The sequence below is a fragment of the Miniopterus natalensis genome, chromosome 18, assembly GCF_054644295.1.
Source record: "Miniopterus natalensis isolate mMinNat1 chromosome 18, mMinNat1.hap1, whole genome shotgun sequence".
NCBI lineage: Eukaryota > Metazoa > Chordata > Mammalia > Chiroptera > Miniopteridae > Miniopterus > Miniopterus natalensis.
In genome coordinates, this window is record NC_142098.1 from 18,774,179 (window position 1) to 18,797,505 (window position 23,327).

The 23,327-nt window shown below is 51.1% G+C and overlaps 1 protein-coding gene across 2 annotated transcripts in view; it reads right to left on the reverse strand.

The window, feature by feature from the left end:
- Positions 1-23,327, reverse strand: part of CMIP (c-Maf inducing protein) — a 221,821-nt gene that overhangs the window by 59,634 nt on the left and 138,860 nt on the right. For both annotated transcript variants that reach the window (XM_087827098.1, XM_087827097.1), the window contains exons 2-3: positions 21,892-22,017; positions 13,025-13,075 (exon numbers count right to left, since the gene is read on the reverse strand). In XM_087827098.1, coding sequence (XP_087683224.1) covers positions 13,025-13,075; positions 21,892-22,017 — 177 coding nt within the window. The remainder of the gene's footprint in view (positions 1-13,024; positions 13,076-21,891; positions 22,018-23,327) is intronic.

Genomic DNA, 23,327 nt, shown 5'->3' on the forward strand with positions numbered 1-23,327 from the left:
ATACTATACCAGGGGCTGCTCTTCCTCTTCCATGTGGGAGGGGTTGGCTCCCAGTAAGTTTCGCTCTCCTGAAACGCAGAGCCCGGCACAGGGCTGTTTCTTCTGGGCCAGATAAAGGGAAATCTCTATCCCAAATAAGGAGTTCCCACTAGACCACAAGACGGTAGCATATCAACGGGAGCCTCTGCTGTTTATTTGACTAAGAACTTTATCTAGTGCTTCCAGGACTTCCAAGGACTTCTGACCTGTTCATCCCTTTGCTAGGGAAGCGTCCATTCCTTGTTGGGCTGCCTCCTCTGGGCTGCAGCCCGGCTCCTCGGCAAAGGGCCTTCATTTACTAGCACAATGGAAAAGAGTTCAGTTTCCTGGTCAATTCACTTACAGGTGATCCTCAAAGTGCGTAGCCAGGCAGGTGGGGACTGTGCACTTGAATCTAGGGTAAGGCGTGCTCCTGCCTTCCCAGAGAGGGGACATGTGCGGTGGCAGGGTTTACATGGGGGCTGCTCCTTCCATGCTGAAGAAGGCCCCTCAGGCGCACTGAGAACTCTATTTGCCCAAGGGAAGTCCAAGGCGGAGCCTGGGAGTAGGACTCTGAGGGTGTTCGAGGTGATGAAGTCTGTTGCCGGCATAAATGGAGGAGATGCTGGCAGAGTAACCTAAAAGCTACAGATGCATTCAGCCTTTATGCTGGATCTCAGGTCGAGAGGGATCCAGCAACAGGGCTGCTGGACACAGAAGGAGGCTCAGGCCTGGTCTGAATTCTGGCTCAGACACAGAGGAAAATTATTTAATCTAAGAGTCCATTTTCTCGTCTGTAAAACGGAGAGATAATCCCCACGTCCCAGGGACATTGTACGGCCTAAATAAGATAACATGGATGAAAACAATAGGAGCTCAACAAATGTCAATACATGTCTAATAAATAGTTTCTTCAAACTATTACAGTGGTTCTTCATCAGAAAAACCTGGATGTCATGTAAAACAGCTTGCTGCACTCTCCTCCCCCAGCTTCAAGTTTATGAGACAAAGATTTGTGTTTCTAGTAGGTTCCCAGGTCATGTAGATGCCGCTTTGGGAACCACTGAGTTGTCAGTTCAAAACCCCTGGATCTATCATGGTGGGAGGCCCTGGGAGGGGATGGAGACCATCCTGGATGGAAAGTTTAATGGAGACATTGACAAAGGCTTTAAGAGCCAACAGGTACCAACGGGCAGCTCAAGTCTGCCACCTTTGGCCAATGCTGAGTTGGGCCCTGACCTCCCACATGTGCTTTTTGGGTTCCATGTGCTCACTCCCAGAAATCTGCTCCAGCTCAGAAATCAGATCCAGCCCATTCTGCCAAAGGGTCTTTTTGAAGCACCTGCCCGGCCCAACCCCTACCCAGCAACATACCACCTTGCTACCTGCTACCAGGGTCAAAAGGCTCAGTCAGGGGGAGCTTCAGGTCCCTCAAAAGGTACTCTCTGCCCAGTTCAGGGCTTTCTGTAAAACTGAATCGGTTCTGAGGAGGCACCAGGGTCCCCCGGGAAGCAGGACTAGGGCGGTTTTGCCCTTGTCTCCCGGTCAATCAGCCTCTCATCACCCGGTAGGGTGCGGACCTAACTCCTCTGTGGGAACAGGCACAGTTCTTTTTGAATTCTCTGTTTGGCTTCGTCTTGGAGCCAACAGGCAGGCAGGAGCCTCGGGACAAACACAGAAGGGCAGGCCACCTTCCCCTCCCAGGCTGGACCCCTGCCACAGCCCCACCCAAACACTGACTGCACCCCCATCTCAGGGGTGCACTGCCCACCACCCAGCTCCCAAAGGGACCCACTGAAGACTTCTGCAGAAGAACAAAAAGGTCTTGCTAGTCAAGACACTGCCTCATATTTATGTTTTAAAGACTTCTTTAAAGAGAGAGAGAAAAAAATTCTGCCTTAAAGGGCAGAAAACAAGTTCACCGGCAAGCCCGTTTTACGTGAAAAAACTTCCTTGTATGGTTCACTGACTCATCAGCCCCTCAAGGCATGCGTGGGATGACACGCGAGAGTGCTGATCTCCTCTCCCTTGTCTGGAAAAAAGCAACTGCCCACAATGCACCTCTTTCTTGGCTGTTTGAAGAGCCAGCTGTCATGTGCGACTCCTGAGGCCCAGGGAAGACCTTCGCACAGGAGGCGTGGGGGTGCTAGGATGTCCCCAAGCCAAGGCTGGCCCTCTGGTGGGGGCTGGGGAAGCCCGAGTTCCAGTAACAGGGCACAGACCCAGTTTCTCCACGGGGCTGGGGCAGCTCATTCCACTGGGGCTGGGCTCTTGACCTTTCAAGCGGGGATGGTTAGAGGGACACAGGGCGAGGGTCAGGCGGCAAAGCGCCCCTCGCTGCCTTTAACCTGTGGATGGGAGGTGCTCATAAATGCTTGCCCTTTTCCTCAGAAGCTCAGTTTCCCTGGCTGAGCAATAGCTTTACTGAAAGATGTAAAGTCTCATCCAGCCTGACCCTTGTCTGAATGGAACACTATGAAAGAGTAAAGAGAAACGAAGGAGCCCTGGCTGGTATGGCTCAGTTGGTTGCGGGTCAAGCCGGGCACTGAAACGCTGCCTGCCGGTTTGATTCCCGGTCAGGGCACATGAGCCAGTTCTGGGCTCCACCCTGGGTAAAGGGCGTGCAGGAGGCAGTCAACCAATGCTTCCCTCTCTCATCGATGTTTCTCTCTCTCTCCCTCTCCCTTCCTCTCTCTAAAGATCAATAATATATATATATATATATATATATATATAACTATAAATATATATAAAGGGACGAAGGAGATCTGTACATGCAGCCACGGAGAGCTCGCCACCACCTGTGACTAAGGGTGAAGCACGGAACACAACATTGTGGATAATAAAATCTGTGTGGTGCTGAGAAAGGGATATTCCTGAAAACCTTAGGGAAGGCTCTGCGGGACACTAACAGAATTGCCTTTGAGAAAATGGACTTGGGGGAGGAGGAGACTGTGCTTTGTATGCTTTCCTGTACGCCTTAGAGTTACCACACACGCATGACTTTCACTTGTCTTACATGTGAGCGGGCTAACTGGGGGAAGGAGGAGGGGCTGGCTGGAGAGGGGCATGAGAGAGTTTTCAGGGGCAATGGGAACTTGGGCGGTGGTTATTCAGGTGAACACAATAGTCAAAACTCACCCCCCCCCCCCCCCCGCTATGATGCTTGCATGTTACATGCAAATTAGAGATCCATGTCTTAATACCCTGTGCCTTAGGACTCGTATATGCTGCTGCGGGTGTGTAAATTGCTACAACCACTTTGGAAAACCATTGGGCAGCATCCATTAAAGGGGACCCTATGCTTGCCTGAGGGTCTATGCTCATTAGGATGTGGACATATGTTCACCAAAAGGCATGTTTATAATAGTTCTATTGGTAACAGCCAAACTGGAAATATCTACCCGTAACAGTATGAACAAATTAGTAACCTATTCATTCAACAGAACACCATACAGTAAAGCAAATGAATACATGATCACTACACACGACAGCATAGATAAATCTTATAATTCTGAGCCAAAGGACCCAGGCACAAAAGAGTTCAGCCTGTATGATTCTATTTGTACAAGGTTCAGATACATGAAAACTAATAATCTATGCTGCTAGAATCAGGATCATGGTTTCCTGTGGTGGCAGTTGGGGTGGGAGCGTAGGGACTGGGGGGGTAAGGGGGCTCATGCTGTTTTTTGTTTGTTTGTTTGTTTTTTAAGACTTTGTACTGATTTTTAGAGAAAGGGAGGAGAGAAAGAGAAACATCAATGTGAGAAACACTGATCGGCTGCCTCCTAGATGCCTCCTACCGGGGATCAAGCCCACAACCCAGGCATGTGCCCAGACCAGGAATCAAACCAGCAACCTTTCTGTGCACAGTATGATGCCCAGCCAACTGAGTTACACTGGCCACGGCCATGCTCTGATTCTTGATCTGGGTGCTAGTTACCTTGGTTCAATTCTGTGAGAATTCACCTAGCACTATTCTTTTGATCTGTGCATTCTTCTCTATATATGTTATTTTTCAGTGAAAGTTTATTAACAAAAACAAAACAGGTAAAAATGTCCCATGTCTACTGCAAAGAGAGTGCTGGTTGGAGAAAGTGGAGAGAGCTGCAAAGGCTCAATGCTTGCCTGAGACTCCTCTGCATCTGTGGCTCATCGATGGGGCTCCATGCCTATGTCCCTACCCTCTCCAGGTCCACGGTGGTGCCACCTCACCAGCAGAAGGAGGCTGGGTTCAGAGACCCACCACCCTGGTTCTAGCTGTGCACCATGGACAATCTCCTTGCCCACTCAGCATTTCCTTCAAGGTGAGTCTAACCAAACGTTGATAAGGTTGCAAGAGATCACACACAAGAGCTCCCAGCGCAGCACCTGGCATTAACAGGCACCTAATAACTGTTCTCTCCATCAACAGTAAAGAAAGTCCACGAGTGTGAGCTCTGCTCCCCAGGCTGCCCTGTCCTCTGCCACTTGTTAGTTTTAATCCCTGAAGCCTCCCTTGTTAGTAGTTACAGGGTCCCTGGTGACACACCGAGGGGCAAGAGCTGTGGTTAGGAGTCACTGAAGACTGTGGCCATCCCAGGGGACCGGCCTCTTGGGCCCCTGTGGTCTCCCCTCAGTCTCATTGAACGTAAATGCTGATGAAGCCTGGGTGAACTGGCCTCTGTGAGGGCCTCTGCTCTCTGGGGCTCAGTGCCACCACCGTTATACCCCCACTGAGGCCCCTCCAGGAGTCTTGGACTGGGGTGGGCCCCCTGCTGTATGGGGAAAGCCTCTCCTTTCAGTGGCCCACTGAATCCCTTGATCCCCTCTTAGGCAGTCACAAAGCCCTCTCTAAGTGCCAGAAATGATCTTGATGGGATTCCTGCCTTTTCGATCTCGATGAAGCTGACCTGTGGCTGGGCCACTAAGAGCACTGAGGCTACCTCTTATCAATCCTTGTCCTGCTTCCCTGCTCTACCTTCCTTTTCAGGGGCAGGACAGTTGACACTCATGACCACAGGACTAGGAGGTCACGAAAGCAGGACAGTGGCAACTTTTACTCCCTCTGTCAACTCGGGCAGACCAGCAGGGGCTATGCTCTCGGGGAAAAGCATGCAGTGATTAATTAGTGATTCCTACCAGGGGCTCACTGGGGGTTGGTGGTACAGGTGCCATGCCCGTGCCTTTCTTCTAGACAAAGGGAAACAGGGTCCTTAATCATTATGGAAGAATAGGATTAATTAACATTCACCCAATACTTACAGGTGCTGTTCTAAGTTCTTTACAGCTATTAACCCATTTAATTGTCACAAGAACCCAATGAGCCCGGCCGGGCGTGACTCAGTGGTTAAGCGTCGACCTAGGATCCAGGCGATCAGGGTTCGATTCCTGGTCAGGGCACATGCCCGGGTTGCGGGCTGCAGCCGATCAATGACTCTCTCATCATTGATGTTTCTAGCTCTCTCTCTCCCTCTCCCTTCCTCTCTCTGAAATCAATAAAGATATATTAAAAAAAACCAAAAAAACCCAATGAGCTTGGTCTTACGTAAACCCCATTTTATTTAGGAGGAAGAGGCCCAGAGAGGAACACAACTGGTCTCCGGTCGCATGGACAGTAGTGGTGGTAAAGCTGAGATTTGAATCCAGGCAGTTTGGTTCAGAGCTCTCACCCTTAGGCACTGCAAAATTTTCTCTTTGGGAGCAAACTGGCAATATGTGGTAAGAGCCACCAAAAACTTCCCCACTTCTGCCCAGTGACCAACCACTGTTCTGGAAATCTGCCCTAAAAAGTGGTCCAAAGAAGTAAAAGCTTTGACAGTTATGTCTGCATTATCTATAACAAGAAAAACAGAAACAGCCCAAATGCCCAACAAGGGCGAGTCCATGGAGGCTTGTGCCAAGGTGGATGAGATGTCTGTGCAAAGGTGAATGAAACCTGGAAGGACGTCTGCGAGAGTGAAATCAGTCATCGGGTGGGGACCGGCAGGAACAGAGGCCTTTCCTCCTGGGGAGGAGCCACTGCCAGTCCTGCAGCTGTGGCCTTGATACGGTTGTAAAGATGTTTTCATGATCATTGTGAAAGGCAGAGAAAGAGAGTGGCAGACAGGCACAGAGGAGGACGGTGGGGCAGAGGGGGCAAGGCCACTATGGAAGCGGCAGAAGGGTGAAACGGGCTACCGTCTTCCCTCCAGGCAAAGGGACATCCTGGCCAGAGTGGGTGAGCCCAGCCAGGAGCCACACGGGAGGGTGGTGGACTGGTGCCAAGGGAAGTTAGAAGTAAGGCTAGGTCAGGCATGCAGAGCCTTGCTGCTGGAATCTGGAGACACAGGTGATGTGGTGTGTTTGGGGCAGATGTGGAAGCAGGGTGGTGAGGCTGACCTTCTCAGGCTGGGGACAGGTGGTCTGACTGTGCTGTGCCACACGTAGGATGGGACAGGGCAATCAGCCCTTACCCATGAAAAGCAGGGGACTGCAAGTCAGAGATTAATTCACATAATCCTCGCAGTGACGTCTATGAGACTTAGAGAAAAATGTAAAGCTCTCATGAAATGTCTCCCAAACAAAAATTCCCAGGCCCTAAACATGCAAGTCACAAGAAAGGAAAGGCGCCGAGGGGCCGGTCGAAGTGCAAGCTCACAGTATGAGGAACATTTGGTGTGTATGCACGTGGGGGTACTTACACATGTGTGCAGGTGGGAGCCATGTTCTCATTGGTTAAGATCCCAGGTTCTGGAATCAAATGAACTTGTGTTCAAACCCAACTCTGCCATCTAATATTGTATGACCTTGGGTGAGTGGCTTAACCTCTCAGCCTCAGTCTCTACATCTGTGAAATAGGATAATGGGAGGACGAGATTCCTCCTTAGGATTGAACAGGGAGGCACCTGCTTGGCACAGGAGTGAGTCCCCGGTAAGGGTGGTGATGGCCACCTGCAGTTTTGTGTTGAGGGAGGGCTTGCATCAAAGACTCAGGGCACATGTGCTGGGGACATGAGCTCAGAGGGGTTTGAAATTGGGTAGAGAAAGTTATGTAGGGGCCACAGCTGCAGGACTAGAAGTGGCTCCTTCCCAGGATGAAAGGTCTCTACCCAAAAAGGGAGAGAGGGATGGGCCCAGAAGGAAAGTCAGAGTTGGGAGTGATGGCACCCACTAGAGGGTCCCATCCTTCCCTCAGAAGCTTCCCATCAGGGGAGGGACATCAGCTCAAGGGCCTTTTGTCCCTCTGACCTTCTCCCCAGGAATCTTGACACCAGCTGGGGGGCCTCTCCCCCTGCGTGGGATGGGGGTGAGGGGTCCAGCCCTCCTGAGGGGGTGGCCCAATGAGAGAGAGAACCTAGGCTTCCAGCCCCCATGGTCTTCTCCTCTGAGTGTCTGGTTCTTCACCTGCCCATTGGGGACCCTGCCAGTTGCTGTGCTTCAGCGAGGGCTCCAAGCATAGGATGAGCTCACCCAAGGCCTGATGTGGGAGCTAGATTGTGACATCCTGAGGAGCCAGCTGTCCTTGGCAATGGCCCCTGCCCCTTAGATTCTTGGTCCCCTCATCTACGAGATCGGGTAGCAAAGACTTGGCAGAGCGGTCAGGAGATTAAGGGAGCTAGAGCGGCCGAAGTGCCAGGCACAGTAGTGCTCAAAACTGAGAAACACCCACGGCCCACCCTGGTCAGGGCCTCCTCAGGAGAGACTCCTCACCTTCCTCAGTTCTTACACACCACTTGGGGGCAAAGGAGGGGCTAAGAAGGGGCTGCTCCCACCCACTGGCATATAGGAGACACACTGATAAAGGTGCATGCGATGATGCTCCCACAGCACTGGCTCCTGAGGGTCCTTTCAAAATGCTTCACAAATAACAGAGCATCCCATCCTCATAATTACCCAATGAGCAAGGTACCAGTATTATCCCCATTTCACAGAAGAGAAAACTGAGGCCCAAATAAACACACTCCATCCAGATGCACTCCTAACACGGTCATGGCCCCCCCCCAACCCCACATTCTCTATCACCTTCCTATTCTGTACAGGAGGGACAGAGCCATGGACAGGGATGACCCCAGGCTGTGGCTGCCCCAGGGGCTTGGGAAACCCTGCTGGGAGGAGGCAGTGTGGCTCAGGCAGATGGCCAGAGGCAATGCAAACCCGTACAGGGATTTTCCCAGAGCCAAGGGCATTCCTCTGCCCGGCAGCCTTGGGCCAGCCTTGTCTCACACAGTCTGCTCCTCTGAAGCCAGCACTCGGACTCAGCCCCTGGGGCTGTTCTTAGTAACTCAGCTCCCCAAGGGGATAAAATCAGTTTAGTTTTCAAGACTTCTGTGCAATAGGCTGAAGAGTCCCCTCTCAGGAAGTGACAAGGCTGGTGCTCAGAGCTGGAGGCACAAGAAGTGCCAGTCCGCCAGCTATGCAAAGCAGGTGTATCTTGCTTCTTGGGCTCCTCTATGGGCCTGGTGTCTCCTCCCAGCTGGCAGTCAAGGCCTGTGGCCTTGAACCTTGGACATAGAAACAGGACAGTCTTCCCACATCTTTATACACACACACCCTGCCCTCACAGCCTGGAACTCCTGGCCTTGCCACACAAACCAGGCTGTCCCCTCATGGGGGTCTTCATACATGGACAGGCCTGTCCCCTCACAGCTCTGGGTATACAGGCAGGCCTGTCCTTACAGCCCTGTTTATACAGACAAACCTGTCCCCTACAGTCTTGTGTACACAGACAGATAGGCCTGTCCCCTCATGGCCTTGTACACATAGACAGGCCTGTCTCCACAGGACCTGGTCTCCAAGGTGTCTCTCTGAGTCAGAAATGAGGCCTCATTAACTCAGTACAACTGTTTATGCTTCCATACCCCCAGGGATTGGCCTCAGGGGCTGAACCACCCAAACCAAACAGGGCTGACCTCCCTAAGGAGCCTCGGGACAACGTGCTCTGCTCCACTGCATGCTGGGAGGGCTGGAGCTGCCATCACGATGCCCAGAGTAACCTCATCCCACCCTCCATCCTGGGACCAGAGATGCAGGTTGTTCTGCGGGGCTCTGAGGGCGGGAAGCTGGGAGGAAGAGCAGAGCTGCTCAGAGGGGGGAAGGCAGGGAAGGGAGTCCTGGGGGCTGGGACAGTGTGGGTCAAACCCCACTTCCCCTTCAGGGTGGCCTTGAGCAAGTGACTCAAATTTCCTCACACTGAGGTGAGATGATGCTTAAAGCACAGTGCCCTGTGCTGAGGAAATGCCCCAAATGGCCTGTGATGGCAGGTGATGGCCTGTGACGGCAGGTGAACATGCTGGAATTCACAGCTATGGCCATTAAAACAGCAGGGTTACCAGGACAGAGCAGGGCAAGGATATCATACGACTATTTTATTTATTCTTGGCCTTGTTTCACAACACAATATGAGGGAGATGTCACAGTGGTGTTTCTCAACCAGTCTTGAGTTACTGTGCCTGTAAGGAGCCTTTTTAGATATCCCCACATGCCATATGCGTTCCTGCCTTTGAAATTAAATACTAAAAAATAAGATTTTGTTGAACAGAGCTGAACTTTGGAGGGCCACATACAACTGTAATAACTTAAGGTTTTTAAAACCCCAACCAACCAGTTCTGGTCTCCTTGGGGCAATATCACCCCTTGCTGAGAATGCCCTACAGATACCAGTACAACTTGATAAAAACGAATCAATGGGAACACAGTATTTAAGAGGTAACATTCTTTACAAATGGAAGAATGTATTCTCTATGTGAACTGCAGCTGCAACATGCAAATACACACTGGTGTGTGTGCAGGGGTGGGAGACAAAAACAATATTTAGAAAATTTAAAAACTCAAGTTGAGGTTGTAGAATTTCTAAAATCCTTAATTTTGATGTTCTGTTGATTTTTTTTAATTTTTATTTTTAGTTAAAGATACAGAAGAGAAAAGGAAGAAAGAAATGAGAAAACCCAAAATGGTTGATTTTAAAAACGAAGGAGCACGTGGCTATATCAAGAGAAGCAGGTCACATCCTGAGTAGGCTATAGAGTCCAACACTTAGCATTGGGCACAGCTGGATTAAGCAGAGGCTGGATGGACCCACAGATCTGTACTGAAATCCGCTGTGTAACTAACGGGCAAGTCACCAGACATCTCTGAGCCTTGGTTCCCTCATTTGCTGAATGACAACAAACAGGAAAGCACCCAGCCATGCTTGGTACACTGCAGGTACTCAGTAACTGCGTCTGAATTAATGAACGCTTGCTGGAACCTACACAGACCACAGGATAAGTAAGCTACAGAACCTGTATTTGAATCCACGTCTCTAAGTTGATTTCACTAGCCAACAGTGCCTCCAAAACACCAACATTTCTTTGCCATTTTAAAAGGAAGGAGAGCATGCCTCCCCTAATCTCACCAAAGAACCACATGAATGAAATCAAGTTGCTGACACCGAGATACCACTGCCACCTGGTGGCAGCATACCCAAAGTGGGGGGAGGGGGCTGTCAAAGGGCACATGCCTAAGGTACAACCGAATGCTTATACAGTGAGAACAAAAGTCATCACCCACCTCCACCTGGCAAAAGGGGCACACACTGCCAGACGCTTGCTGGTTCCTTGACACTTTGACTTGGGTTTCCTGGATTGTACTGTTTTGTTTTCTTCCCCCCCTCCTTCCTCCCTTTCCCTCCCTCCCTCCCTCCCTCCCTCCCTCCCTCCCTCCCTCCCTCCCTCCCTCCCTCCCTCCTTCCCATCTCTCTCTCTCTCTCTCTCTCTCTCCCCTCCCCCCCTTCTACTGATTAAATGTAACAATCATAAACAAACCAAATACCACCAAAATAGAGCACGGACATCCAGGTCTTCATGAGAACTGCTAGAAGCCCAGGGATCCTGAATTCTGCACGTGTCCAATCAACTATCTGAACCCCACATGCCATCCTTGACGTTTGAATATGTACATTTCAAGCTTGTCACTTTCAGATCACCTTTCTAGCCAGTCAGTCTCCTGAAATCGGGCTTTCTGTGCCCACCATCTTAGTCACCTCCTGTAGCTGTACAATATTCACAAACTTCACAAGCACCGCCTTTCAGGTGTTGACATAAATCGCTGTTGAAAAATATGTTGACCAGGGCAAGGCAGAAAGCAGAGTTCTGTGGCATACCACTGAAGGTGGCTTCTCTCTTGACACTGATCTTGGCCACCTTTTCAATGAGGTGTTTTCCCAACCTGTCAGGTAGGCTGAATGTCTCTAAGTACTTTCTGCCCTGTCCTGAGCTAAGAAAAAGCAAGGCAATCACTTAGTGAAGACTCACATGGAAAATACCCATAGAGAATAAAGAGGGGGAGACTGTGGCAGTTAAATGGTCTCCTCCTCCAGGGAGCCCCCCTGACCAACACCATCCCTGTTATCTTCCCTCCCTCTCACCTGCTCTGGCATTTATCTCCCAGATGGCCCCTTGTAGGTCCTGACGTAAGCCCTGCCTGTCCTGGGACACACCTGGCTGTAGAGACAGGCCTCAGGGACAATCTCCCTGGGAAATCCAGCTCTCAGCAATACCTGTTGACTCTGTGAGCAGGCCTGTGCCACCTTTCCTTTTTAGTTGCTACCCAGTGCTTTCCATCTATATTCAGGCACCTACAGGTATGGGGAAAATGTAGGTTGGAACCCTGCCTCAGGCCCTTTCTAACTGTGGGAGTTGGGCTCCAATCTAGCCTCACCTTTCCCATACATGAAATGGGAGCAGTGATAATAATCAGCCTTATAAGGCTGAGGCAAGGGTGAAATGGACACGATGGACCTAGCTGCAAGTTCCTGGCACACAGCTGGTGCTCAATAAATGCTAGTCCTTTCCCTTAGCAGCCCCAACTTGGACACTCATGCTCAGCCTCTGAGACTGCCCTATAGGCAACAAGGCGAGAGGACCTACAGCTGTTGGGGAAACAGAGGAGTGGCCCTCTCTGGGACTAGGAATGTAATTTTCCGGGGTTGTATTTCTGTCCTCTGCCTGGCTGTGACGACAGCCCCTCCAGAGGCACGAGAGGAATTCTGAGTGTTCCCTTGGTCATCCCAGGATGGCACATGGCCTTCAACCCTGCACACGGCCAGCCACTCATCCTCGTGGCTCTCCAGCTTACAGTAAGATGACAGCTCAGGATATGCGCCAGTGACTCCAGCCATACCCTGCTGGCTCCATGCCGGTGGCCCGTCACAGCTTGTTCTAAACTAAAAGATCAGAAGGCTGGAGCGACAGGGAGGCGGGGCACGAGGGGAAGCTGCCTGAGCCACGGAGCAGAACGTGGGCTTCCCAGAGGGCTGGGAGGACACTCCTCAGCAGGTCTGGCCTCTGAGTCTTGAAAGTGACCAGGAAAGGAAAAATTTCCCTTATGTGCTGGAATACTCTGGAGCACTTATGCAAAACTAGAACTGGGAAATCAGGCCAAAAAACCAGGCAACTGAAGTGAAGAGTATCTTATGGAAACTCAGTTGGGCTCTTGAATCTCTGGTAAATTAGCTTTGTTACTACCTTTATTGATTTTAGAGAGAGAGGAAGGGAGAGGGAGAGAGAGAAACATCGATGAAAGAGAAACATTGATCGGCTGCCTCCTGCACGTCCCCCACTGGGGATCGAGGCCACAACCCAGGCATGTGCCCCAACCAGGAATCGAACCAGCAACCTCCTGGTTCATGCGTTGATGCTCAACCACTGAGTCACACCAGCCGGGCTGATACCACCTTTAGAAGTTACTTTTAAGGCAGCATCTTGAGCCCCTAAAGTCCTGCATCCTACAGCTCCACAGGTGAGCCCCTGATCTGAGAGCAAGCGGTCCTACATCCTTTTGGGAGCAGGCACAGCACCGTAAGGCTCTGAGCAAAGCCAAGGGCCCACGGGGCAGGAATGCTGCCTCAGTATAGCAGGGAGAAAGGCATCACAGAGGGGGAGGGGGAGAGGCTTTATACAATGGAGCGAAAGATCTCCGCCTTCATGCCTCTAGGTATCAGACCAGTGTTGAGCCAAGCCCGAAACAGAGGGGGCAACCCCAAGTGAGCAGCCAAGTCAGGACTTACCTTCCACTGCAGAGAATGGAACCACTGGTCCCGCAGGTAGCTGTTGGCAGCCTGCAACGAAAAGAAGAGGACAGCAAGGTCCGATCACACACTCGCAGCATTTCAGAGTGTTGTACAGGCCAGCACACGGCCCAGCCTGTCTGCCCGGAGGGTGGGCTCTGTGGCCCTATACACCTTTAGAAGGATTCGCTAAGCTGAACCCTATGGGTACAAAACCAAAACAGAAGTGATAACCAGGGTGACTTTCCTGAAATAAGACCTCGCTGCCATGGTGCTTATTCTGCTGGGCAGGAGTGACTTTAGACACTGGTGGCTGGGAGAGCTTTAACTGCACACTTATTTACCATTTAGGATCACAGGAGAGGCCCAGATGAATGGGAAGGCAGCATGGTGGTGGGATGATGATGATTGTGGGAGTTGTTTGGTGCTTCCTCTGTACCAAGCACTGCTCAGGCACCTGGCGGTTATTATCCACATGTTCTGTCAACAGCCCACAAGAGCTGAGCTCTGTGAAATGGGTGACACTGTCCATTTCACAGAGGGAAAACTGAGACCCTGAGATCTTACATTAACTAAGTACAGTCAAACCCAAGCAGCCTGTCTTCCAAGCCCACGGGTTGACCCACTGTACCTCCTGCCAACTGCAAGGAGTCGTAGTAGAAAGCAGCCAGCCAGCCAGCTTTGAACTCGGGCAGACCTGAGCAAAACCTTCCTTAACCCACACCACCCTAGTTCAGAGTCGCTGGGAAGCTGAGCCTCAATTTTCTCATCTGTAAAATGGGAAAAATAACACTGGTCCTGCAGAAATGTCAGGAGGACTGAGAATAATTCCTATAAAGCATCTAGAAGCATGCTGGGCACACAGTAGGTGGTCAAACAGAAATGCAGCCATTGTTGTTATTATCATCACCATCATCATCAATTCCTCCCAAATAAAATGCGGCCTGCAGAAGGCCCTGCCAACTCTGATACGACTCTGATAGGACTCTGACATATCGCTGCTGCTCTCCCCTGGTTCCAGCAGATTTGCTGGTGGTGCAAGCAGTACGCGTGGCATGGTTACCATACGCCAGACCCAGCACTAAGCCTGGCTTGTTCAGGCCTTGCAAGTCTCCCCTGAGAAACTGGTACTGTCAGCAGCTCTTCCCCATGGTACAGATGACGAAACTGAGGCTTGGAAGGTTATAGACTTTCCCACGGGCTTGCAGGCAGCAGGTGTGGGGCCAGGACTAGAAGTCAGGTGGGTAGACTTGTGCTGTGAACCACAATGTTATGGCAGTCAAGTTTCCCACTGACCACAAGGGCAGAAATGTAGCAGCCAGTCCCAGCTAACCCCATAGCCCTGCACCAAGTGACCCTGACCCTGATGGTTGAGGAACTCTGGCAAAGGCCAGAGCCTCCCTCTAAACAGGAAAGTCTACCTTTTGCCCCACACCCCCACATGCATGCCCAAGCGTGTATAACTTTGGGTCTCCCTCAATGAAGGAGAGTCAGGCTGCCCTACCTTCTCACCTCAATCACCATGGAAGCATCAGCTGTTTTGTCAGGGCAGAATTTGGGGAAATCTCTGGGCTTGAATAAATGAACCAGATCAATGGCCAGTGCAACAGGAAATCAGGCTCACAGACTTGTTCCAAACCCTGAGCAGATTCAGACACACCGGGAGACAAGGTGAGTGTGTCTCTGCCCTGAGTGGGGAGTGGATTGGGGTTCACCCTGTGTAATACAGGGGCTTCTGCAGTGGCTGAGTCTCCAACAGACCTGGGTTCAAGTCTGGGCTCTGCTGCAGTCTAGTAGTGTGACCTGGAGCAAGTCCCTTGATGACACAAAGCCTGTGACACCTAGCAGGAGGAGGAGACCAAAGGGAAGTCTGCTGCAGGAACCAGTAGTACCCCGAAGAATCTGTGGCTGGGTCACCTCCGGTCAGTGCTGACCTAGCTCTGTGGTCTCATGACAATTCTTGTTCATTGGGATGACAAAATACATCCCATGCTCAGGGAGAGCGGTGTCAAGATCCCAACAATGTGATAATCTATGTAAAATGCTTACTTAGTGCAAGTGCCCAGCACGTGCAAACACTCTACAGAGAGCAGTGATCGGTATCAGTGGCAGCCGTGGCCAGTGGTGTGCTGATAAATGTCTAACAACAGGCTCTCTGGGATAAAAAAACAAAACAACAGTGATCACAATGTCTGCTGACTTCCACGCTGTGAATGATGCCACCTTGGCTGATTCCGTCCCTAAACCACAATTAGAAAGAAAGGAACAGGATCAGCTCTCAGGAGCTGGTACAAGCCAGTATGAGTGGCTCCAGCACGCTCCTGGTCCATAACCATTTCTCGACTTTTTAACACACCATGGTGGCCAGGGAAGGGGGCAGGTGTGGTAGGCCAAATAAAGAAGCTCCAAAGATTGTCTGCATTCTAACCCCCTATGAATATGACGTGTTGGAAGGGAGCTGAAAACTCTGGGAAGGAAACTGGTAAGGCCACAGCAGGACTCGGCCTTAGATTCCTCATTAGAAACTTGGCAGGTGACTTGTTTTGGCCAGTGAAACATAAGCTGACATGACCTGTGTCACTTCCAGTGGAAGCCTTTAAGAGCCAGTGTACTATTTAGTAGGTTCCCTTCCCCCAGCTCTGGTAACCAGAAACATTCCAGCTGGTGGGTGCTCCACCAGCCGAGCTCTCAGCTGACCCACCGTGGACACCCAGCATGAGTGGGAAATTATCCTTTGCTGTTTTAAGCCACTTAGAATTTGGGGCTGCTTGTCACTGTAGCATAACCCAGCATAACCCGGCTGGTTTTGTTTTGCTATATGGCTTTCACCCAGAGTGTACATCCCACCAACACTCTGCCTTCACCCCTCCCTCACTGCCTGCTGAATTATTTACCTTCAGGTCTCACCTAAAATGCCAATTCTCCAGAATACCTGTCTTAGTGGTGACTTTCCCCTCCCCCTCCCCAACCCACCAGGTGATGACACCTTGTCTAACATACCACACTACTCTGTGATTGCTTGTTTCTTTGTTCTTCTTTCTCTCCAGGCTGTGGGCTCCGTGAGGTCAAGGACCAGGTTTGACTTATTCACCACTATGTCCACAAAGCCCAGAGGAATCTTTGTTACACGGAAGACCAGCTAACTTGCTGAATGAATGAATGAATATACAGATAAGATATATGGGTGGGTGGATGGATGAATGGATGGATAAATGGATGGACGAATAAATGGATGGGTGGGTAAGTGGATGGATGAATGGATAAAACACCACTATATCCATTCTGCTCATTAAAGAAGTGCCATGTGTAGTAGAATTTCAAAAGAACTATTCAGCCTTGATATCCCAAGCTGCATTTGACCAAGGCTCTAGAAATAATCATGGCAGCTTTTTTTCTGCATCCCTACTACGTACCAGGTACAGTGCTAAGTATTTTACATGTAATACTGCTAATCCTCAACACATTCAGGGTCCAGTTCACAGATAATTAGGTGCCAAGAGAGGTTATTCCTGCGGCCCAAGGTTACACAGGTAGAGCATGGTAGAGCTGGGCTGGGACTCAGGTCTGTCTGCCCTCACAGCCTGCTCTCTCTACCGTCCACCCCAACATGAGAGAGTGCTGCACCTAGGCTCCACTGGGCTCCAGGAATTGGGCTAGGTAATCTGAAACTATTATGCTGGTGACGAGGGAGGAGGAAGGACTTGGCACCTGTTCCAATCACCAGGAGGCCTAACCTGGCCAACAAGAGGGTGGGCCAGAACGTTCCTCCAGAAGGCGGCTTGGAGGGCAGCCACGGCATCCTCATGCTGCTTCCCCTCTCACTGATGGAGTCAGAGGTTGCAATAAGGGTGGGCTGTGAGCTGCTTCTTCCTTCAGCTTGTCTAGTTTTAAAGAGACAGAGGCTGCTGGGGGAACATCCGGAATTGCGCTAAGTGCCTGCCAAGGACAGGGAGAGGGGACTGGGTTGGGCCAGGCCTGGGGGAGAGGGCGAGTTTCTGCAGAGTCCCAATACTGCCTTGTGGGCAGCTGAGCTGGGACGACACAGGCCCCTGGGACACAGGGCACAGCTCAGAGTCCTGGGGTCACTGAGAGGAGACTCGATTCAAGCATGGGAAAGAGGCCCTAGAAGAGGCAGGCCTGCTCAGGCCGGCGCCGACTACTCCCAGTGATAAATCTTTCGAATACTGAAAGGGCCCCGGTCCAGGCAAATTCTGCTTAATTTCCTCTTCGAAAGTTGCCAAGTTCTCTCTCATTGTTGTATTGTCTCAAGAGGTGAGAAAAACAGCCAAGGGTGCACTGGGGGTGGCTGTTCCTAAGTCCTTCTTCCCCGGCCCAACCTCTTAGGGAAAAAACAGCACGTGATCTTCAGACCGGAAAGGTCTTTCTCTCCAGCTTCCAGTAAGAAGGGAACCCGCCCTGTCCCTGTCCCTGCCCCTGCTGCCAGCGTTTGGGGTAAACAGTTGCCCGGCCTCCTGGGGGACTTTCCGGAATGTCTGTTTGTGAGAAGAGTGGGTCTCGGAAACTGTTCGGGAAGGAAGCTGGAGCTCTCGGGAAGAAGGTTCTCCTTGATCTTGGCCTGCCTGCAGCCTTGTTTTCAGAGCAGTGGGCCCTGTCCACTTCTCACGGATAAGTGGACACCCAACTGCGAGGCAGAAATCCCCGAAGATGATCTGCCGCCACACAGCTCTTTAACGCCATCCATCCCATCCCACGGCCGCACCCCATGGGTGCTTTCACGGCGCCGTTTATGTGCTTATGCAGCTCCCTCCTCACAGTGGAAGGCCAGGAGAAAGGGCATTAAGGGAGGAAGGGTGATAAACAGGTCCTTTCTGTACCCGGGGATTCTAATAACATGGCATTAGGGACTCACGCTGAAAATCACAAAGCATCCAGAAACACACCAATTGGACCCAGGCTGGAAGGCTGGCGCCTTTGTCTGGCGACTCAACCTGCTGGCAGACTGCTTGGCATCTCTGAGCTGGGGACAATGCATGTTTGCCTAAGAGTGTCTCTTAACCTTTCTTGAACTCAGGTCAGCTCCCCGAGGTCTGAGTGAAGCACTGATTCAAATTTCAACAAAGCAGCTTTGTAAGGAGGTCCCTTGGGAGACCAGAGAGAGGAGAGAGACAGAGAGAGAGTTAAGTCAAGATGCCCAGAGAGAAGAGCTGGGGTGGAGAGAAGGGTCTGGAGAAAGAAACTAGAGAAAAAGAAACGGAAAGATTATGAAATAGAGCAAGAGATAAAGGGAGAGAGAAGGGGAAGGGAGGGGAGACATGGAGAAAAAGTATCAGAGACAGAGGAAAACAAACACACATAGATACAGAGAACCTGAGAAAGGGGAGAGGGGAGAGACACTGGGGTAGGCGAGGGTAACTCCTGCAAGCCCCTGACGTTGCCCCTATGCAGAGAACAGCTGTGCTGCATGCACCAGGATGGGACCCTGTCCAGGGATGCTAGAACACTGCAGACTTGCCTGCACGTGAGGCTAGTTCCCCTGGGAGCGGGGGCCCGGTGCATGGAGCATGGCATGGGTCAAAACAAAAAGTTCCACGGTCCAGCCTGTCCTCCAAAACTCTGGGCGGCAATGGCAATGTTCCTTACCTGCCCTGTCCAATACAGCAGCCACTAACTACAGGTGGCTACTGAGCACTCGAAAGGTGCCTAGTGGGTCAAGGCACTTCACTCTTAATTTGATTAATAAATTAAATTTAAATGCAAATGATCCTGCGCAGCTAATGGCATCTGTAGGGACAGTGCCGTTCAAGGTATTGTCACCCTCTGATGACCAGAGCACCCAGATGAAGCGCTTTGAGCCAGCCTTGCCCCTGAGTATCCCGGCTGCTTCTCGGGCCTCCCTCCCACCCGGAGCAGGGAAGACTGCTAGGTCACACCATGGCTCTGGGTCCCATCATGTAAATGGGAGATAAGCCCAAAACAAAGGGTCTTGCAGACTGTCACAACAGCATGTGAGGAGTGCCCTGCCCTGCACCTGGGGACACCATTCTGGGGCTCCAGGGGCTCCCGGCCACCCCATAACCACATGGACCCCCTCAGCCTGGAGCCTATCTTCAAGATGACTTGGAAACCATTTATATAACAAGACAGCCACATACCACCCATGAATCATGGGAGGGAGGGCAGGAGAGTGACAATAAGGAAGCAAGGTAGAAGCCAATGGAAATGAGAACAAGAGAGACCAAGGCCGGCAGGGGCAAGGAGAACCCACCTGGGCTCCCGTGGGTGATGGGGTGGATTCTGCGTCTGCTGCCCCTGTCCTAGCCGAGTCCAGCTCTGGATCCCAGGAGCTGCCGGCTGCCTCTTCTTCCTCCCTCTCTCTCGGGCTCCAGCCTCTGGCTACCAGGCTGTGTGGGTTGTACAGTCTATTGCAGCAGGGGGGCAGTGAGCAAGGGGGATGCTGGAGCAGCAGCAGGGCTGCCCGTCTGTCAGCACAGTGGGGAGGGCTCTGTGAGGCCACTGCTGGGCGCAGCCCCAGCCAGGCACAGCCCCAGCCAGGCAAGTCATCACAGCCGGCCTGCAGCCATGACCTCGGTTAAAGGGATATTCCAGGCACTGCCCAGTGACCCACAACCCTCCAGGCCTCACTGCCTCTCTGTGCCCAGGGCAAGTGACACTCAGGGTACTTCCTTGGGGGGTCCTGCTGCCCCTTCCAGCTCCAGAAGCAATGAGGCCCTCTGCTGCTCCTACTGGCGTAGTTGTGACCACTACACCCAAGGAGATGGGGGCTCAGGGCCTCCTTTCTCTAGCTGGACTATTTAAAGGGTTTCCCTCTCTCCTGTTTCCTCCTAGCACTCACATATCCAGCCCCTCTGCGATGCGACAGAACTGATCCCTCTATTGTCTTAGGAGCTTTCAAAGGCTCCCTATTGCCCTCAGAATATAGCTACAGCTTCTTCATTCAGCTAATAAGACTTTTATGATCTGGCTGTGACTGAACAGCTCTAGATGCATCTAAAGAGCCCTGAAACCTACCCCCTCCTCTCTCCTGCATGGCAGCAAATACCCCTTCCCCTAAATTCTTGCTTTGCTCCTGAGTTCCCTCTGCTCAGAGTGTGTGCCCCCCATCCTGGCACACTCCTACTCATTCCTCAATGCCCAGCTCTAATGTCGCCATCCCAGAAGAGCTTTCTCTGGCACCCCTAGACTAAGTGAGTCACTCCCTGCTCTGGGATCCCAGCCCTCCGGGGCATGCCTCTATTTTAGCTGCTATCTCTGCAGTCATTTGTTTATGGCTCTGTCTCCCAAGAGGGCCTGAGAGTTCTTCAAGGATGGAGCCAAGGGGCTTATTCTCCCTCCTCCTTCAGCACAGGGGACAGGCCAGCTCAGTGCTCTGTGATTTGAAAGGGATTTTCTTAGCACCCATCTTCTCTCAGCTTTCCATGGAACCCTGCTATTGCCTCCTTCATCGTCTACCATTGCTTTTCCCAGCCCACGAGGGATGGAACTGACCACCTCTTTCACAGACTCAATAGACAGGCAGGCATGGTTTTGGTGTCCTCCAAGAGATAACAGTAAAGAAGAGAATTTTTCTAAAGGATGTTTAGCTGTTAACTCATTTCGTTGAGCTCAGCATTCCTCAGAGGCCTAACTGCATGCCTTTTGGCTTCCTTGTTGTTATATAACCCGATGGCTACTTAAGAAACAGGTTTTAGAAAGCATCTCTTTGGGTTCAGAGACAGTCTTGCTGGAGTGACAGAAAGAAAATGCTCCTAAAAAAAAGGCCAAGGCAGACTGTTCTCCCAATGACGAGAGAGTGCACTCTCTCTAAATCAGGGGCTGCTGACTTGGAAATTGGGTGGCCCTTCCTGAAATGATATGGAACATATCACATGTATGTTACATGTATGTACTGCAGTACCCATGTTATTTTTTTCTGCCACAATTCCTTTTTTGGTGGACCCGACTCTCCCGGTCCACAAGGTCCTGGTAAGGCTACCAGAGTGCATGGCTACCTGTGATCAAAAGTGGGCATGTAATCCAGGCAGGGCATTCCCTGGGGTGCATGGGGCTATAGTAAAACCAATCAGAACCATCCATGAGACTGTACAGAAAGACATAGAGAGAAATGGGCTTTCACATTTTTAAGGATGGCAATCTCCAAGAATGTAATTGAGGCTGCCAGAAAGTCCACCTTTCCTAACACATGGAGAAATCTTGCCTAACAATGAAGCCAACACAAATGAAGCAGAGCCTGGAAATGGACAGAGAGAGACACTGAATATTAATGATACCGTTTAACTCTTGGATTCAGCTATGCCCGAAGTCCTCTCTTAGATTTCCCAGTTACTTTCATAGTTACAGCATCAAATTCTTGTTCCTCAAATAGTTTGAATATTGTTTGCATCATTTCCAACAAACAGTCTTGACGAATATACACATAACGTGTACTTTTCCAAGGGCATAGCTCATCCTTCCATCAGTCTCAAAAGATTTAGATTAACAAGAAGTAAGAAACCCCTCTACTCAAAGTAGAGCAAAAGGTGACTGCTGCTTACTTGCTTCTCACAGCCTTTTAAGGCCTACCAACTGTGCCCGTGTGCCTCAGTTTCCTTGGCTATAAAATGGAGATCAGAAAACCTATTTTTCAGGTTTATTAAGAGAAATAAAAGTACAACGTGTAAAACTCCTAGACTGTGGCAAGCATGCAGTAGGAGCTCAATCTGTGTGCATCCCTCACTCATTCCCCCAGGGCGCCCAGGTTTACACTTGTCTTATACTTGGAGGAAAAAAGGCCCTAAGTTAAACAACCTTCCCTCCTGATAGTTGGCCATCTCCCTCCAAGGGAAAAAAGGAGGGTGAGTAAAAGGGGCTGGGAGAAGAAACTGCTTGTTCATGTTTATTTCTCCTACCTGCAGTAAGACAGTTCCCCCAGGAATTGTGAGCTGTAAACAGTACTTCGGGGCATTCTCCCAGGACAGCAGCTGAACATCTTCAATAGCGCTGTAGGAGACTGAGTTTTCCATGTACCCAGTTGGCTGTAGCAAAAAAGAAAAGACATACATTGGTTACAAGATCAGGTACATCATCCGAGCCTCAGAAGAAGGTTCTGTAAAACATCCCCACTGTGGTAACAAGGAAACCTAGCTGGTACAGACACCTGGCACCTCTAGGGACCAAAGGAACTCTGTCCTTCCTAGCTGGAAGCATCCAGCTGGAGGGCAGGAGCCTTAGCGGAAACGCGCCCATGTGTTTGTTTTGGGGTGTAGTCCAGACTAGACCGGGGCACCTGGAGGGCAAGGCCTGTGCATTGTTCCTCTTGGCACCGGTGGGGCCCAGCAAAGGCAGAGCCACCACCCTCTCCGGCCCAGAAAGCAGTCACAGCCCACCACTGGTCTCTCTGCTTCATCTTTCCCCACAGATATGCCTTCTCCACTTAGCACCCAGGGCCACCTACCAAGTTGGCAAATCAATCCCCTACTCTCCTGCTCAGTATCCTTCAATGGCTCCCAGTGGTCTGACCATGAAATCGATGCTCCCATCCACCACTGACAAGTCCCACAGGTCTGGCCTCACTTCCTCCTCTAGATCCACCCTGCATCTTCTCTCCCTTTCCAAGCTCCCACACACAGGCCTGCTGCCAGCACCACACTCTTATTCTGCTCTCTGTCCCAGAAGGGCTATGGCCCCATCCTTGTCATCTCCTTTTCTACTCTCCAGGTCTCAGCTCAACAGACTTTTGGGAAGGGCCTAGGATCCTCCGGCCCCCATAACCCACCCAGTCACATCCTTGCTTGAGCCCGCCATGCTCACCACACCCGGGTTAATTACTGTGGACTTATATCGTCTGTTAATCTATTCTGATGTCTGCCTCCTGGCCAGGCTGCAGGTCAGGCCTATGTCTGCCTTGCACCTGCTCTCTCTTCCCAGTGCCTGGCACATAGAAGGTGTGCAACAATTTGTGTTTACAGAAAGAATGATAAAGGCCATCATCAGTCAACACTGGCATGAGGGTGGGACAAGAGAAATTCACAGCCACTCATTGCTCTGAGTTCCACTATCAGGGAAAGAAGGCACCAGGTGCCAGGTGGATGAACTGGCCACCAGGTACCCACAGTGCCTTGTTCCTTTGGCCCCAGGAAGCCAGACCTCAGCAGAAGCAGAGGCAAGTACGGCACAGCTGAGAATAACAACTCACATCTCCCAAGCCCTGACATGCACCAAGCACTCTCGGGCACAAGGCAAGTGCTGTCTTCTTTAATCCTCACCATGGAGCAGGTGCACGGCCATCCCTATTGCACAGATGAGAAAGTTGAGGCTGAGGCAGTCACGTGACTTGCCAAAGGCC